Here is a 16,828-nt window from a genome sequence, read left to right as displayed (position 1 = left end):
AGCAGGAAGCATGTCTCGCATTTTTGTGTGTTCTGCATTGCCAAGACCCCAGCCAGCACTCTGAGGATGTAGAGGTTGCCTTGCTCACAGCCTCAGGCCCTGCCTGATGGTGGGGTCACCAGCCACTAGCCCTCCTGCTTCCAGGAGCTCATGACTTCCCACTTCATCTTCTATGTGCAAAGTCACACACACCCCTTGGGGGCAATTTTAGTATTTGTCATTTTAAAAGTCATTGATGGGCCCATAAAAAAAAAGAAGTAAACAAAGGAGAGTCAATAACTTGAAGATAGATCAATAGAAATTATCCAATCTGAAGAATAAAGAGAAAATAAGATCTTTAAAAAGTTTTTTTTTTAAGCTAGAGAAAAATAACACATTACATATAGGAGAATAACAGTTCAAATTATCATAGATTTCTCATTAGAAACCATGAAAGACAGACGACGGTGGCACATCACATTTAAAGTGCCGAGGGCGGTGGAGGCAGGGAAGGACTGTAAACACAGAATTCTACAGCCAGCAAAAGCCTCCTTCAGAAGCCAAGGCAAAAAGAAAACAAAACCAACAATGAAACAAAAAGACATTCTCAGATGAAGGAAAACTAAGAGAATTTGCCATCTGCAGACTTGCTCTAAAAGGAAACAATGTCAGAGGAAAACATAATTTCAGGAATGAAGGAAGAACAACAGAAACGGTAAATATCTGGGTAAATATAAAATTTATTTTTGCTTCTTTTATGTTCTTTAAAATATATGACTATTGAAAATAAAAATGATAACTATTGGTGGGGTTTTAATTTATGTAGATGCAATATCTATGATGACTATCACATAAATGCGGGAAGGTAAATGTAAGTGATAACATATTACCTCTAAGTAGATTGTGAAAAAGTAGATTACATACATTGTATCTCTAGAGTAGCCACTAAAAAATAATACATAGAGATATACTCAAAAATCAATAGAGGTCAGGCGTGGTGGCTCACGCCTGCAATCTCAACACCGTAGGAGACTGAGGCAGGAGCATCACTTGAGCACAGAAGTTCGAGACCAGCCTGGGTAATATCAGAAGACCCTATCTCTGCAATAATAATAATAATAATAATAATAATAATAATAATAAATGAGTTTTTAAAGTCATAGATCAAAAGAAAAAAACTTAATATCTAAATAATCCAAAGAAGATAAAAAAGAAGAAATAGAGAAACATACATCAGAAGGGCCAAAAAGAAAACAAATAATAAGATCACAGAACTCAAATAAAACAATATTAATAATTACATATAGCATAAATGGTCGAAACACACTGTCAGGGAGAAAAAGCTTTCCTTTACCCACTTAGTTTTAGTGCTTGGAGTCTGTGAATTAAAATGACAAAAGACAGATTAACAGAAGGAAAGTTTAATGGCTACTGTCGCTGTCTTTGGTAATTTGTGTCACTATCAATCAACCTCATTTAATTGACATTTATAGAGCACACCACCTCAAACAGAAAAATACACATTCTTTTCAAGTGACAACAGGGAACATTCACCACGATAGACATTGTAAATTATGTAGCCAGTCCTGCCTGAATAACTCTACATCTAGTATGTGTGCACTGAATGTACAGTTTTAAACCTTCCCACAAAGAAGAGTTCAGACCTAAGCATTTTCACTTGTGAATTCTACCAACATTTAAGGAAGAATTCAACCCAGACTCTTCCAGAAAATGTAAGAGGAGGGAAAACGTCTCAATTCCTCTTGAGACTAGCATTACCCTGATACCAAAACCAAGTAACATTATAAGAAAAGAAAGTTATAAACTAGTATCTTTAATGAACAGAAATGAAAAAATCTTCAGCAAGGCATTAGTAAAGTAAGCACAGTAACAAATGAAAGGATAGTATATCATAACCAATGAGAGTTTAGCCTGGGAATTCAAGGCTGTTTCAACTTTCAGAAGTCTATTAATGTAATTCATGATATCAACAGACTAAATAGAAGAAACAATATAATTATCTTGATAGATGCAGAAAAAGCATTTGACAAAATTTAACATCCATTCTTGGCTTAAAAGAGAGAGAACTCTCAGCAAACTAGAAATTGAAGGGGACTTCCTTAGCTTGGCAAATGGAATCTGAAAAAAAAAAAAAAAAAAAAAAAAAAAACCTACAGCTGACAGCATACTTAATGGTAAAAGACTGAATGCTTTCTCTCTAAGATTAGATACAAGATAAAGAAGTCTGCTTACACCACTCTTAGTATTGTAAAAGCTGTCCCGGCCATTGAACTAAGGCAAAAATATACAGGTTGGACATTGTGGAAGACAGTGTGGCAATTTCTCAAGAATCTAAAACTAGAAATACCATTTGACCCAGCCATTCCATTACTGGGTACATACCCAAAGGATTATAAATCATGCTGCTATAAAGACACATGCACATGTATGTTTATTGTGGCACTATTCACAATAGCAAAAACTTGGAACCAACCCAAATGTCCATCAATGATAGACTGGATTAAGAAAATGTGGTACATATACACCATGGAATACTATGCAGCCATAAAAAAGGATGAGTTCATGTCCTTTGTAGGGACATGGATGCAGCTGGAAACCATCATTCTGAGAAAACTATCACAAGAACAGAAAACCAAACACCACATGTTCTCACTCATAGGTGGGAACTAAACAATGAGAACACTTGGACACAGGAAGGGGAACATCACACACTGGGGCCTGTTGTGAGGTAGGGGGAAGGGAGATATACCTAGTTATTAGGAGATATACCTAATGTAAATGACGAGTTAATGGGTGCAGCACACCAACATGGCACATGTATACATATGTAACAAACCTGCAGGTTGTGCCCATGTACCCTAGAACATAAAGTATAATTTAAAAAAATAAATTGACTCTTCCAATCTGAGGACATAGACTAGTACTCCTTTTGGCTAAATTTTTCAATAAAGTTTTATTATTTTCCTCAGAGGAAAAAATATATAGAGAGAGGTTGGAAAGCAAGAAATACAGCTCAGAAGTCATCAGTTTCTGTATAGAAAATTCTAAGAAATCTTTTCTTAAAAATCTACTAGAGCTAATAAGTGACTTTAGGAAGGTTGCAGGATGCAAGGTCAATATACAGAAATCAATTGTATTTCTATACTCCAGCAATGGAAATTTAAAAAATTGTTGAAGTATCATTTCCAATAGTACCACTTAATTCCAAAGGATGAATACTTAGGCATAAACCTTTAAAAAGTATGTGAGGATCTGTATGCTGAAAACTACAAAACATTAATGAAAGAAATCAAAGAAAACTTAAATAAATGGAGAGGTATACTGTGTTCATGAACTGGAAGACTCAATATTATTAATATGTCAGTTATCTCCCAAAGATGACATAGGGGTCAAACCCATGGACAAGGGCACAGGCAGACCTGAGTTCAATCCCAGGTCTTCCATTTACTGGCTGCATGACAAAAGGTAACGAGAGGTAACAATAATATCTAACATATGTTGAACTGAGTAGTGTTCCAAATAATTCTCACAGGTTAGCTCATTTTATTCTTTCAATATCCTTAGGTGGTAGGTGCTTTGATTATTTGCCATTTGACAGATGACAAAACTGAGGCCCAGAGAGGTTAAATACGTGGTGAAGCACAGGAGCTCTGGCTCCTGAGCCCAGGCTCACCACCACTGTGCTGTTCTGCCTATCATGTAATCTCAATATGCCTCTTGCCTCATTTGTAAAATGGAAAAAATACGTCCTACCTCAAAGAGATGTGGGGATGACACACAATGATAATCCAAGGTGCTTGGCACTCAACCTGGCACACAGTGGGTACGCAATTGCTTCAGCAGTGGTGGTGGTGGTGGTGGCTTTTCTCTTTTATCAATGAACAATAGCTTTGTCAGCAGCTCAGCCACTCCAGTACCAACCACAGGTGGATGCAGAAGCATCAGGGACTGTCTCCAGCTTCCAAAGCTCTGGAAACCAGAGCCAGCTGCAGGCAGATCCCTGGCCTTCTCCGCTTCTGCCACAACTGAACTGCTGCCAGGCCAGTTGTGGGAATTTGCTGCCCTCTTATGGCCACCAGCTTCGGACAAGAAGGCATAGGAGAATTTCAAAGCAGGATACCAGCAGGATTGGCTTGTGCAATATAGCAAGGGGAGGAGGGAGCTTAGAGTCTTGTGAAACCATTTTGTTGTTTTCCAAATTTGTAATTAGGACACAAACATAAAAACAGTAAGTAACAGCTTTTAAAAAGAAATCTATCTCCTTTCTCACCAGCCCAACACAACCGTTTTCACTGTTCTGTGTTCTTTGTCTCCATGGGTGTTCAGAAAACCACAACCTTGAAGCAGGAAAGAACCGGGGAGCGGTCTTAGTCCCATGGCTTTCAAACTGCATGTGTTCCTCGGGGCTCAAGGGCCAAGGCTTCCCACAAGCTGTCATTTTCTGCCAAATCTCAAATGTCTAAAGTATCCGAGATATCCATTCATTTACACATTCATCAGGCAGCAATAGTTACTGAGCACTTACTGTATTCCCAGCACTGTTCTAGGTGAACAAAATGAACAAAACAGACAAAATCTCTGCTTCTATGGAGTTCACTTTGGGATGATGGGAAAAACAGACAAAATCCATAAATAGAATAAATAAGTAAATTCTGGAGTGTGTTAGGTGTGATGGAAAAATAAATAGATCAGAGCAAGATACGCCGGATGGAGAGTGCCCCAGGGTGGAGGGCAGGTTGCCATTTTTTTAAGGGTCAGAGAGATAGTGCTGGGGCAAAGCCCCGCAGGAGGTGATGGGCAAGCCACGTGCATGAGAGGGGAGCATTTGGGTGGAAGGGACAGCAGGGCACAGGCCCTGAGTCAGGAGTGCACCCTGTCCTGGTGCTCCAGGAGCAGTGGGAGATCACTGTGGTTGCTGAACACAGGGAGACCGGTGACAAAGGCCACAACACAGACAGGCAGTGCAGGGCCTTGTTGGCCATCATTAGGACTCCAAGCAAAATGGGGAGTTAGGTGTTTGAGCAGGGGAGTGACATGATCCAACTTATGTTTTACGGGGCTGACTCTCCTGTGTTGAGAATGGAGTTGGAGGGCCAGGGGCAAACAGGGAGACCAGCATGTCAATCTTATCTGTTCTACAACTACATAAGTAGATACACGGCTTTACATAGCTGTTTTCCTCCTAGGATTTGGAAGATGGCTCAACTGCCTAAAAGAAAGAAAAGAAATAAAAAAATTTCAAAACTATTCATGCAGTCCATTCCTGAAATCAGAGGCTCTGTAATGACTGAGCCTCTGCTCTGACGCTGAGTAACCATGGAAAACAGCAAAGCACCAGGGAATGCTGCCAATAGGAAGGCACATGCACAGAGTTCAGGAGGAGAAGGGAGTTTCTTGGAGTTCCCGTGGAGCAGGCCAGGGAGTAGCCATGTCAGTTGGGCACGGAACCCTATCACCACACACTGGAGAGCGTAGAGTTGCTCTGACCCTCCCTTCTCTCACTTAGAGTCCCTGAATCATGCCCAAGTCTTGTGAAAGCCAAAGAGAGGGAAAGAGGGCTAAGAAGACCCTCCAAGAGCTGCATCTCAGCAGCTGCAGTGGCGCAGCCTTGGATGCATAATAAAACTGTGGCCAGCAGAGGCAAAGGGCAGTACCCAACTTGAATCAGCTGTGCAGGCCTTGTCCATGGGGAGCCCATCAGGATTGACTGAGGAGGACCAGCCCACTAGGAGGGATGGGAAGACAGCCCACAAGAGCCCAGGCAGACACAAACACAAAACTGGGAGGATGGACAGGCAGTCCTAAGGACAGACAGTGCAGGATGGGGAAGATGTCAGCACCCTACTGTCTTTGGACAAATCCAGGAATTCTTCTTAGAAGGAGGGGATTTTAGCACAGTAGAAAAAGCAGAAGGGAAGGAAGGTAGTGGGCCTCTGGGGTCGGGGAGAGTCGGCTGCCCCAGGGAGCATCCCAGCTCAGGTAAAAAGCACCGCCTGAGGGTGGGGCTGAGGTGGGAGCAGTGAGACCTCTGAGAAAACCCCAGAATATGTACTCTGGAGCAGAGCAGATTCACAGGAGGTCTCAGAGGTTGCCTGGACCTCCAGGGTAAAGAACTTCTCTGCCCAAGTAGTTCCTGAAGACTTTCTGGAAGAAGCAGCCTCTTGGGAGCTCTTTACATTATGGGAGGGTTATGGACTCTTCAGATTCCCGAAACTAGACGGGGCCTTCAAAAGGTGCAGGGAGCAAGAGGGGGCAGGGCCAAAGGAGGTGATGAGTGACAGTCCTTAGGACAAGAGGGTGTAGAAGTATGGAGTTACCTGGGGAGTCCCAGAGAGGGCATTTATGAGACAGCAGGGAGGAGAAATCACAGCCTCCCCCTGATGATCTCACAAAACTTTCCTGGGAGAGGCAGCTGTTCTGAGACATTCCAGGCCAAGGTGTGACAGGGAGAAGGTTGGTGGAAGGGAGAGGGGTGCAATAGGGCACAGGTGAATGAGGGTACAGTAAATGAGGATGAGACACTGAAAGGAGATGGGGCTCCCAGCCCTCAAAAGATCCTGACTCTCAGGGCAGCAACTTGGGTTCCACTGAGCAGGGTGGTTGGGTGATGGCTAGAGGCAGGCACGAGGCTATGTGTTATCTGTGTCCTCCCTGGGTAGAACCATAAGCAAAGGCCCAGGCGCTTCCAGGGCAGCTGTGCCAGATCCACCTGACCTGACTTGCTCCCTGGCCCTGGACCACCTGGGACCAGCCCTGTAAGGAATCTGCTCCCCTCAAGTCTTTGCCCTCAGCCCAGCTTCTCCAATCCGAAGCTCCACCTGGACAGCGTCCTGGGCGGCCCCCAGCCCCAGCCCTGGGCTCAGCACTGCCATCAGCAGTGATGCAAGCTTCACCCAGCATGCACGAGCACCTTCCTGTGGGCAGGGTGGGCCTGTCTCACTCCCGCACACCCTTGAAGGGGCTCACACCCTTGGGCTGGACAGACCTGCTGGTCCTGGAGAGGTACCTTAGCTCTGGAAACAGTGGACTACCCCCAGACTCCTGAATCCCCTGGCCCCACCTCCCCTTCCCGATTTAGGGTGGAGGGTTGGATGGGGTGTGTGTTGGGTGCAAGGGAAAGCAGCTGAAATAGGAGCCTTCCTCCAGCACAAAACCTCCTGCCCACAAGAAGGAACAGAAATGTCTCTGGTCCCATCATCTTTAAGAACCTGGAGGAGGGCAGAGGCTTACAGGAGTTGTGGAGAGGGGGAGGTGCTTATGGGCTTTCAGGCCCCTCCACCTGCCACGCTCGGTCCCCACCCTCCTCCAGGAATCCCTCTTGGCCCATAGCACACCAGCTCCAGGTCTACACAGTACTCAGTCAGTGAACTCACTGTCCAAACATCCCTGGACCCCAGCAACAGGCCCCACACTGAGCTCCCCATACAGCCTCCTCTCTCTGTCCCCAGACTCCACTCAAAATTGCTATACAAGTGAAATCAGACTAAAAAAACATTAAAAGCAGCCTCGAAAGGGTGAAGGAGTCATAAATGTGCAGAGGAGGTGAAGGCCATGGCAGGGCAAGGAGCAGGCCCTCTCTGCTGGGCGAGGCAGGTGGGAGTGTTCCTCATGGGAAGGAACAGGCCTTTTCCTTTACACAGAGCTTTCCCGTCCCAACAGCACCTTCTCACGTATCATCCTCTTCACCCTCCCAACAGCCCGGGAAGATAAGGATGAATCCACATTACAGTTAAGGAAACAAAGGCTCAGAGAGGTTAAGAACTTCCCCCAAAGCTGTACAGCTAGGAAGGATCCAAACTGGCCCTTGAACCAGGTCTTCCAGTTTTGATTCCATTGCCCGGGTTGCCAAACCCAGTTGCTTTTCCGTGGATGATTATGATCTGCATATGTTCTAGGGTCAGCTGGTGCGACCACCTGCTCTTTCCCCACCAGCTGCCAAGGTCTCTCTACCCTGCCCTGAAGAACAATGTGCAGTGTGGAGGTGAAGTGGGAATCGATCAGCCTGATCCTGGATGAAGGTCCTGGGTGAGGTCAGCTGGCTGTGGAGATTAGAGCAGATGCAGGACAGAGTGCAGGGCATTTCGTGAAGGACTTATGGGAACACAATGGCAGTGTCTGGTTATGGAAGGCTTCCTGGAGGAGGAATTACCCTCTGAGGAAGCTCAATGGCTCTTCTTCCTTAAGTTCCTAACACTTGGGTGTCTGGCTAACCTCCCCGGGGGCAGACCCACATCCCCAAGGTTTGTACTCCATAAACATTAAAAGAATACACTCATTATCCTAATAAGTGGCCCAAGGACACGCAGGGAAGCAGAGACTAGAAGGATGGGGCTCCCAGAACCCCCAGGAGCCAGAAATCATAGCAACCTTAGACAAGAGTAAACCATGATCCCACTTCCAGCTTTGTGCAATGCAGTCTCTAAACATTCCTCTAGGGATGACAATTCAAGGGCTGGCCAACAGAAGGAATACATCCTGTAACTGGTGGTCTGGGAAGCGAGACTCACACGACCCATTTTTTCTTAAAGAGCAAAGGAAAGGTGCCCACAGCAAACTTATAGCCCCCAGGTTATCCCAAGGTTGAGTTCTCCAATCCTTTCGACCAAATGGAAGAAAGTGGCAAGAGGGAGTCTCCCCATAATCCGCAAGTGGCCATTATTGTGGCCACTGAGAGTTGTGTGGTTTGCACTTTTGCTGGGTGAGAAATGAAAGCTCTCGACCAGCGCCTTCTGGGCTGGAATCCAGAAGGTTCCAAGAGATCATCTGCCCCAGCCCTCTATCCCGGCGCCGGCATAGTCAAACTGACTGCTCTGGTCCTGAACCACATTCCAAGCAATGTTGCCTAGAGCAGGGGGGGTTCACCTGACCTATTGGCCCCTGAAATGCAATGATTTACTTGAGAATGTGTCCTCTGTGGAACCAGATAGTTGGATGCAATGATCCGCCAAGTCTCACCTAACCCGGGACCCTCCAACCTCTCCCTTGAGACAATGGCCCCGGCCTGTATCCCAAACCCAGCCACCCCCAGGCTGTTGTGGAGTTCAAATCCGTCTCCAAGTGTGGGTTGAGGCCATCTCACAGACAGACTGTGAGAAAATTAATTACTTAATATATGTAAACGAGCTTTGAAGATGAAAAGTGCAAACGCAGTCTCCTTAATAACATCTTCAAGACTTCACGGAGCCCCAGAGTCGCTGCTGAGCTCACCTTTAAGATGAGTCCGTGGGGAGTTGCTGGCAAACTTCCCAAGCCCATAAACAACATAAAATGGCTTTTCACTCCTTTTATGCAGCCAACCCCAGCTCTCCCCACCAATAAAAGGACCAGGGAGGATCAGAGAGACCAGAAGGATCCTGAGCCTCGCACTCTGCCGCCCGCACCGCCTTCCGCTGCCTCTCAGACTCTACTCAGCCTCACACGATGTCGTGCCGCTCCTACAGGATCAGCTCAGGATGCGGGGTCACCAGGAACTTCAGCTCCTGCTCAGCTGTGGCCCCTAAAACTGGCAACCGCTGCTGCATCAGCGCCGCCCCCTACCGAGGGGTGTCCTGCTACCGGGGGCTGACGGGCTTCGGCAGCCGCAGCCTCTGCAACCTGGGCTCCTGCGGGCCCCGGATAGCTGTGGGTGGCTTCCGCGCCGGCTCCTGCGGACGCAGCTTTGGCTACCGCTCCGGGGGCGTGTGCGGGCCCAGCCCCCCATGCATCACTACCGTGTCTGTCAATGAGAGCCTCCTCACGCCCCTCAACCTGGAGATTGACCCCAACGCGCAGTGTGTGAAGCAGGAGGAGAAGGAGCAGATCAAGTCCCTCAACAGCAGGTTCGCAGCCTTCATCGACAAGGTGGGTGAGGCCTAAGACGGTCCAGAGAAGCCTCCAGCCCTGCCCTCCCTTGGCGAGGTCCCAGTCTGCTGAGGAGACAGGATGGCTGCCGGTTTGAGGCAGCAGAGGGAATGACGTGCAGACCCATACAGGTGGAAGGGTCAGTTTTCATCACTTAACTCCCGCAGTATTTAATGAGGTTCAGGTGTGGTCTAGAAATTGAGCCTGTGATCCAAAGTGTGTGTATGTGTGTGTGCATGTGTGTGTGTGCGTGTGTGTGTGTAGCGGTGTGTGTGCGTGTATGTGTGTGTGTGTGGTGTGTGTATATGTGTGAGTGTGGGTACACGTGTGAGCATATGTGTGTGTGTATGCATGTGAGTGTGTATATGTGTTTGAGTGTGTTTCTTGAGCCAAGATGACATAGGACTATCAGAACTGTGTCTGAAAAACCAGACTGGGCAGCAGATGCTGGAAGAGTGGGAGATAACGGGGAGACCAAAAGGCCTTGTGGCTCCTAGCCAGGCAGCCCGTGAAGGGGCTGAGGTAATGCCCAGAGCCACGCTGCCTCCCCCAAGTCCTTCCTGCATCACTCAGCATGTGAGACCCCAGGCAGGTTACTCTGCTGGATAACAGGACCTGCCTCATCCACCTGTGAGGATTAATGAGTCCATGCATGAAACATAATGGCAAATAGCACTCAATACATGTTAGCTGCTATTATCATTATTTTCCAAGGACAGTGGTAGGTGAGGAGGTGTAACAGCCAACCCAGGCCTGGCAGCCCCTTCATGAGAGAGAGCCAAAATGCAGATGGGGAGGTGGCCAGGCTGGCAGGAGGAGGCCCCCTAATGCAGCCAGAGTGTGGAGAACTTTGCATAGCTGTGAGTCTGCTGCTCAAGAAAGGTTTGTAGGGGGAAGCTGGGAGCCTCCTTCACAGGCTCCTCCTGTGTCCACAGGCCTCTAGCAGAGCAGAAGGACCAGCTTTGAGGGTCTAGGATCAGGGTTTGGGGGCAGATGCAGTGACCTTCCCGTTTTCACTCTTTCTTTAGTAATCTGAGTCTATCCTCACAGTGATGGTCTGGGGTGGGTATCAGCATCTCCACTTATCAGACAGCAACTTGGAGCTGAGTGGGTGTATATGAGCAGCTCAGACATGCTGTAGGGGCAGGCAGAGCATGCCTGTCTCATGGTAAGACTATCACTTACCATGAGCTGGGCATTTCATACCTTGGAGTCTCAATTTCCCCATGTGCAACATGGGTTAAGTAATATCTACATCCCACAGGCCTGTGATAATTGGATGGAATTGTTAGATGATATAGACATAGACACAGATATTAGACATGGATATGTATATCTTAGCACAGGCCTTGGCACTAAGTAGTAAATATTTAATAAGTGTTTGTTGCGTATATGAACAAGTGAAGGACAACTGGTAATTATAATAATAGTTAAATACACTGAGCATTTACTACGTGTCAGGGACTGTTCTAAGCACTTGATACGCATTAACTTGTTCAATCTTCACAAGAGTGCTAAGACAGGCACTATTCGCTCCATTTTAGAAAGGAGAAAACTGAGCCCCAGGAGGTTAAACAACTTGCCCTTTAAAGTATCAAAACTGGGACTTGAAACAGATCTTTGGCTTTGAGTCAGGTTGCTTTCCCTCGCACCCACAACTGACTCCCTGGGGGCCTGGGAATGGGCCCCTGGAGCCGCAGACACTCAGCTTTATGGCTCAGCCCATTCAGCCAGCACCTGAGGGCAGAGAGAGCTGTGGGAAACCAGGCGCCTTGCGCTAGGCTCCCTCTGACCCTCTTCTCTCCACCTGAATGGCAGGTGCGCTTCCTGGAGCAGCAGAACAAGCTGCTGGAAACCAAATGGCAGTTCTACCAGAACCAGCGCTGCTGCGAGAGCAACCTGGAGCCACTGTTCAGTGGCTACATTGAGGCTCTGCGGCGGGAGGCCGAGTGCGTGGAGGCCGACAGCGGGAGGCTGGCCTCAGAACTCAACCACGTGCAGGAGGTGCTGGAGGGCTACAAGAAGAAGTGAGTGCAGCAAGCTGGGGAGACTCAGGGGAAACTCAGAGAGAATGCTGGGAGGCTCTGCCCATAGCCCTCTTGCCACAGATTCTTTCAGATTCCAATAGCAGGCTGCCTGGAACCCAGAGCAGATATTCAGTGGGGCCTAGATGTCTTCAGATTCCTGGGATTCACCTCTAAGACTCCACCCCTGTGAGCCTTAGAGCTACTTCCGGGGAATGAAGAGAGGAAATCCAGTGGAATTCTGACACTGTATGTCCCTACCCTTCTCAGCTTACCTTTATGACATGGGCTCTGTGATCTCCCTGCCAATGGAACCAGCTCTCTTGGGACCTAGGATGCACAGATGATTTTAGACTTGGGGGAAGGAATGTGCATTCCTAACCCCATCTCAGAGGCAGAAGCACTGCGGTGGAATGAAGCCAGGCTGGGACAAGGGCTAGCCCATGAATAATACAGAGAATCGATCCTGGAGGGGCCAAGACAACATCTGGAGGGGATTAACCCCTTTTCAATCCCCTGAAGAACTTGCCCAGGAGTTGGGATGGTATTCAAGGTCCAATTTCTCAGCTCCAGCCCTCTCTTTCCCACACCCAGGTATGAAGAGGAGGTGGCCCTGAGAGCCACGGCAGAGAATGAGTTTGTGGTTCTAAAGAAGGTGAGGGGCTGGTCATGGGGCAAGGAGGAGGGGGGCCCATCAGTGCAAACTCCAGCGAGGGGCAGTGTCACCACACTGACCAAAGGCACCTTCCTTTGGTCTCCTCTCACATGCATGTCCCCTCCTCTTTGTCCCACTGCCAGGACGTGGACTGCGCCTACCTGCGGAAATCAGACCTGGAGGCCAATGTGGAGGCCCTGGTGGAAGAGTCTAGCTTCCTGAGGCGCCTCTATGAAGAGGTAAGGGGGCACCTGCCACCCAGCCAGGGAAGGTGGAGAGGTGTTTTGGAGACAGAGGAGCAGTGAGGCAAGGGTGCATGTGTGTGCCTATGTTTGCCAATGTGCAATGTAAGTGTGAAAAGAGCTTGCACATACGTGCCACAGGCCCACAATACAGAGGCCATGTCCAAGTTCATGTGTGTGAGGAGCATGGGGTATACATGTTCTTGGGCTGCTCTGTGTCTGTGACCTCTGCGTGTTGGTGTGCTGCCTGTGTGAGTGCCAGTCTAGAGATGGGCACCAGAGTGTGCATGTGTGGTGGGGGTCAGGATGACTTTGCACATAGGGCATGGTCCTCATTAATGGACTAATAACTCATCCTGGCATCCAAACCCCAACTCCCCTGCTGGGTGACTTTGGATCAGACCTTTTTCACCCTCTGGGCCTCAGTTTTCCCACTTTTAAGGCAGACACTGTTCCCAGATGGCCTCTACAGCCCCTTTCAGCTTTGTTGTTTGTAAGGAGCCTGTGCATGAGCGAGGGTGGTAGGAACAGAAGTCATGTAACCTTCATGACCAGTGCCTGGTCTAGGGAGTGGACATTGCCCCCTGGGGTGGATCATATGGCCCAGATCAGGCACCAGAAGCAAATGCACTGGCTGTTGGCCCCACAGGAGATCCGTGTTCTCCAAGCCCACATCTCAGACACCTCGGTCATAGTCAAGATGGACAACAGCCGAGACCTGAACATGGACTGCATCGTCGCTGAGATCAAGGCTCAGTATGACGATGTTGCCAGCCGCAGCCGGGCCGAGGCTGAGTCCTGGTACCGTAGCAAGGTGAGTGGCACAGGACACCTGCCTGCTAAGCATGGCAGTGGGAGGGATGTGAGGCATCTATTAGAAAAGGCTTCTCTTGCCTGGGAATTCTGATCCATGAGGACAGTACGAAAAAGTCCAATAGTTCTCAGGTTAGGGTGGCCGGGCAGGACTGCCATGTGTGGTTGCACAGACTGAGCACTGTACAACCTGCACAATCATCCATGGCGCCCTGAATGGATGGGAGGTCCCACCCTGAGCCTCATGAGCATCTCTACTTCCCCCAGTGTGAGGAGATGAAGGCCACGGTGATCAGGCATGGGGAGACCCTGCGCCGCACCAAGGAGGAGATCAACGAGCTGAACCGCATGATCCAGAGGCTGACGGCCGAGATTGAGAATGCGAAGTGCCAGGTGGGGTCTGTGGAGGATTCAAATATCCAGCACAGGCAGGCTGCAGCACCTGGCCCTTAATCAGGCCTCACATTGTGCCCATGAGGAAGCAGGGACCCAGAAGGAGGGCAGGGGCTCTATCATATTTCACAGCACTCAGGCCATGTCACTAACTTCCAAAAGGAGGATCCAGCCCCTTCCTTGGCCACCCTGTGACTGCCATCAAGGAGAGATGGTGAAAAGCCCACCCATCTCCTCCCTTGTGTTCACAGGCCCATTAACTACCTGGCCATAGGCCAACCTTCTCTCCAGGACCCTCCTCTCCCTGCCCTAGCTCCATCAGCTTGGGCGAGCCAAGCTGTGCCTTCTCTCTCTCATCCTGGCCCTCGTATCTCCACCCTGATAGCGTGCCAAGCTGGAGGCTGCTGTGGCCGAGGCAGAGCAGCAGGGTGAGGCGGCCCTCAGTGATGCCCGCTGCAAGCTGGCTGAGCTGGAGGGTGCCCTGCAGAAGGCCAAGCAGGACATGGCCTGCCTGCTCAAGGAGTACCAGGAGGTGATGAACTCCAAGCTGGGCCTGGACATCGAGATCGCCACCTACAGGCGCCTGCTGGAGGGCGAGGAACACAGGTGGGGCTAAGAGGACTTTGTGGGGTTTCAGAGGTGGAGGCTGTGGTCCTCCAGGAGTGAATTTCCTTGAGCTGAGTGTGAGCTACAACTCTGGCCATGGCTAGTACAATAGCTCCAATAATAATAATGCTAACTGAATGCTTCTGTGCTCGACCTGTGCTAAGTGTTTATTTTATAATCTTCACAATCCAATAAGATAGGTATGATTTTTCCCATGTAAAGATAAAGAAGTAGGCTCAGAATTCAATGCCTTTATCACGGCTGCGCAGTTAATAAGCAGAAGAGCTGGGACCTGCATCCAAGTCTCATGCCTCCCAAATCCGTCCTTGTTGAATAGCTTCCTACTGAAGCTGCTGCGTGGCCTGCCACATAGGCCTGTGTGTTATGATGATGATGCACTTCTATATGCATTTAGCTCTTCATTAACCACAAAGTCCTTTCATACCGTGCTGTATCTGATTCAACTCTCCTTCCTGTGAGCTTGATTGGCACCATCCAGGCTGGTCACCATCACTCAAACTAGGGGCACTGTTCATAATCTTACCTGCTGCTGCTGAAAATCAGACAGCCTTGTCCTCATGATTAAAACCAGCAAAGAAAGCAAGCATGTAATGCAGATTTGGGGGAGCCCTTCTTCCCTCTCAGGGGTAGACTCTGTACACAGGATAACCCTCTCTGTCCCCAAGCAACCATCAGTCTCAAGGAATCCAACTCAGTGTCTGCAACTAACAGAGTTTTCCTTCTCCCTAGGCTGTGTGAAGGTGTGGGCTCCGTGAATGTCTGTGAGTATCTGCCTGAAATTCTCCTAGAAAAATGGCTTTTTTGATGGAAAAGCTGAACTCATTGGCCTAACCCATGGAGCCTCAAGTGTTCCCCCAACTGTTTCACCCTCCCCTGGCTCCTCAGTGGGGGCCATGACGGGTGTTAGAGAAAGCAGAGCTGAGTGCTCTTCACTAGTGTTGACAGTGAGCTATAGGCCATGGACCTGCGACCTGGAAGCTTTGCTCCCCGGGGTCCAGGGGTCCTCACTTCCTTCCTGCCACAGTCCCCTAGATGGACTGTGCGTCTCAGGAACAACAGGACCTGCGTTGTTGACCACCAATTCCTTGCAGAGGGAGGCAGCTCCTGCAGTGCCCTGGGGCTTGTTGTAGGGTAGGTGAGATCACAGGGAGCTGCTCACCCCTCCATGTCTCCTCTCTCCACAGGTGTCAGCAGCTCCCGTGGCGGAGTCTCCTCTGGGGGCCTCTCCTATAGCACCACCCCAGGGCGCCAGATCACTTCTGGCCCCTCAGCCATAGGGGGCAGCTTCACAGTGATGGCCCCTGACTCCTGTGCCCCCTGCCAGCCTCGCTCCTCCAGCTTCAGCTGCGGGAGTAGCCGGTCTGTCCGCTTTGCCTAGTAGAGTCATGGAGCCAGGGCTTCCTGCCAACCGCCTACCTGCCTGCATCACTGCACTGAATGGCATGTGAATGTAAAATGTGTGCTTGCTTCCAGAATCTTCCGGATGTTCCTACAGAGGGAAAGACCCTCAGGCCGCTCCCCTGCACCTTCTCATGCTAGGGACATGTGTCCTAGTTGTCCTCCTAGCAACATTTACAGAGGCGTTCCCAGCCCTTCACTCAACTCCTACTTAGCTCCAAAACACCTGTAGCCAATTTGCATTATTCCCCAAGTTCTCAGGGACAAGACCAGTCCCCCAGCGTAGTGGTCAGCAGGGAAACTCCACCTCCTGGGTGGAGGCGCCATCCTAACCATCCAGCCACAACCCGAGAATCAGGGAGAAAGTCCCTCTTCAGCAGCCCCTCCCCCTGGCTGGGTAGAACGGTCCCCCAGCAAGCACTTGCCTGTTCATTCCCGTTCATGTTTTGCTTCTCTCTCGGACTGCCTTCCTGCTTCTGGGCTAACGTGTTCCAGCCAGGCTCCTCATGTGACCTCACAGTCAAGAGGCCCATTATTGTGGGGCATTCTTTTGCCTACAGCCCCTGGTTAGGGAACTTTGGACGGGTCTTGCTGTTCAGTGCACCTTTGTACATTTCAAAGAAGACCCCATGGCTGCTCCAGATGCCCCCTTGCTGGGTGCGGGTGGGGACTGTCCAATGCAGCGCTGGTGGGACAGAGTCCAGCCACTTCCTAGGTCTCCCTCTTATGACTGTCTATGGGTGCATTGCCTTCTGGGTTGTCTCAATCTGTGTTTCAATAAACGCCGCTGCAATGCAAGGATGTGTGGTCTTGTGAACAACAACTTCTCCACTCCC

At 49.3% G+C, this 16,828-nt stretch overlaps 1 protein-coding gene across 2 annotated transcripts; it reads left to right on the top strand.

Annotated features, from left to right (window-relative positions):
- The first annotated feature begins 9,344 nt into the window (after nt 1-9,344).
- Nucleotides 9,345-16,790, top strand: KRT85 (keratin 85). 2 transcript variants are annotated; one of them, XM_001093434.5, is made up of 9 exons: nt 9,345-9,840; nt 11,659-11,867; nt 12,459-12,519; nt 12,663-12,758; nt 13,411-13,575; nt 13,842-13,967; nt 14,353-14,573; nt 15,324-15,355; nt 15,779-16,790. In XM_001093434.5, exons 1-9 carry the CDS (start codon nt 9,421-9,423, stop codon nt 15,970-15,972), a joined length of 1,524 nt encoding a protein of 507 aa, XP_001093434.3. In that variant the 5' UTR covers nt 9,345-9,420; the 3' UTR covers nt 15,973-16,790. The 2 variants fall into 2 exon arrangements, with proteins under 2 accessions (XP_001093434.3, XP_077810450.1); XM_077954324.1 differs by lacking the exons at nt 9,345-9,840; nt 11,659-11,867; nt 12,459-12,519 and adding an exon at nt 12,406-12,439 and having other exon boundaries at nt 12,643-12,758; nt 15,779-16,685.
- Nucleotides 16,791-16,828: the final 38 nt, after the last annotated feature.

Source organism: Macaca mulatta, chromosome 11 (assembly GCF_049350105.2).
Source record: "Macaca mulatta isolate MMU2019108-1 chromosome 11, T2T-MMU8v2.0, whole genome shotgun sequence".
Taxonomy (NCBI): Eukaryota; Metazoa; Chordata; class Mammalia; order Primates; family Cercopithecidae; genus Macaca; species Macaca mulatta.
Note: the sequence above shows the minus strand (reverse complement) of the source record. Positions and strands in the feature narration are given on the sequence as shown.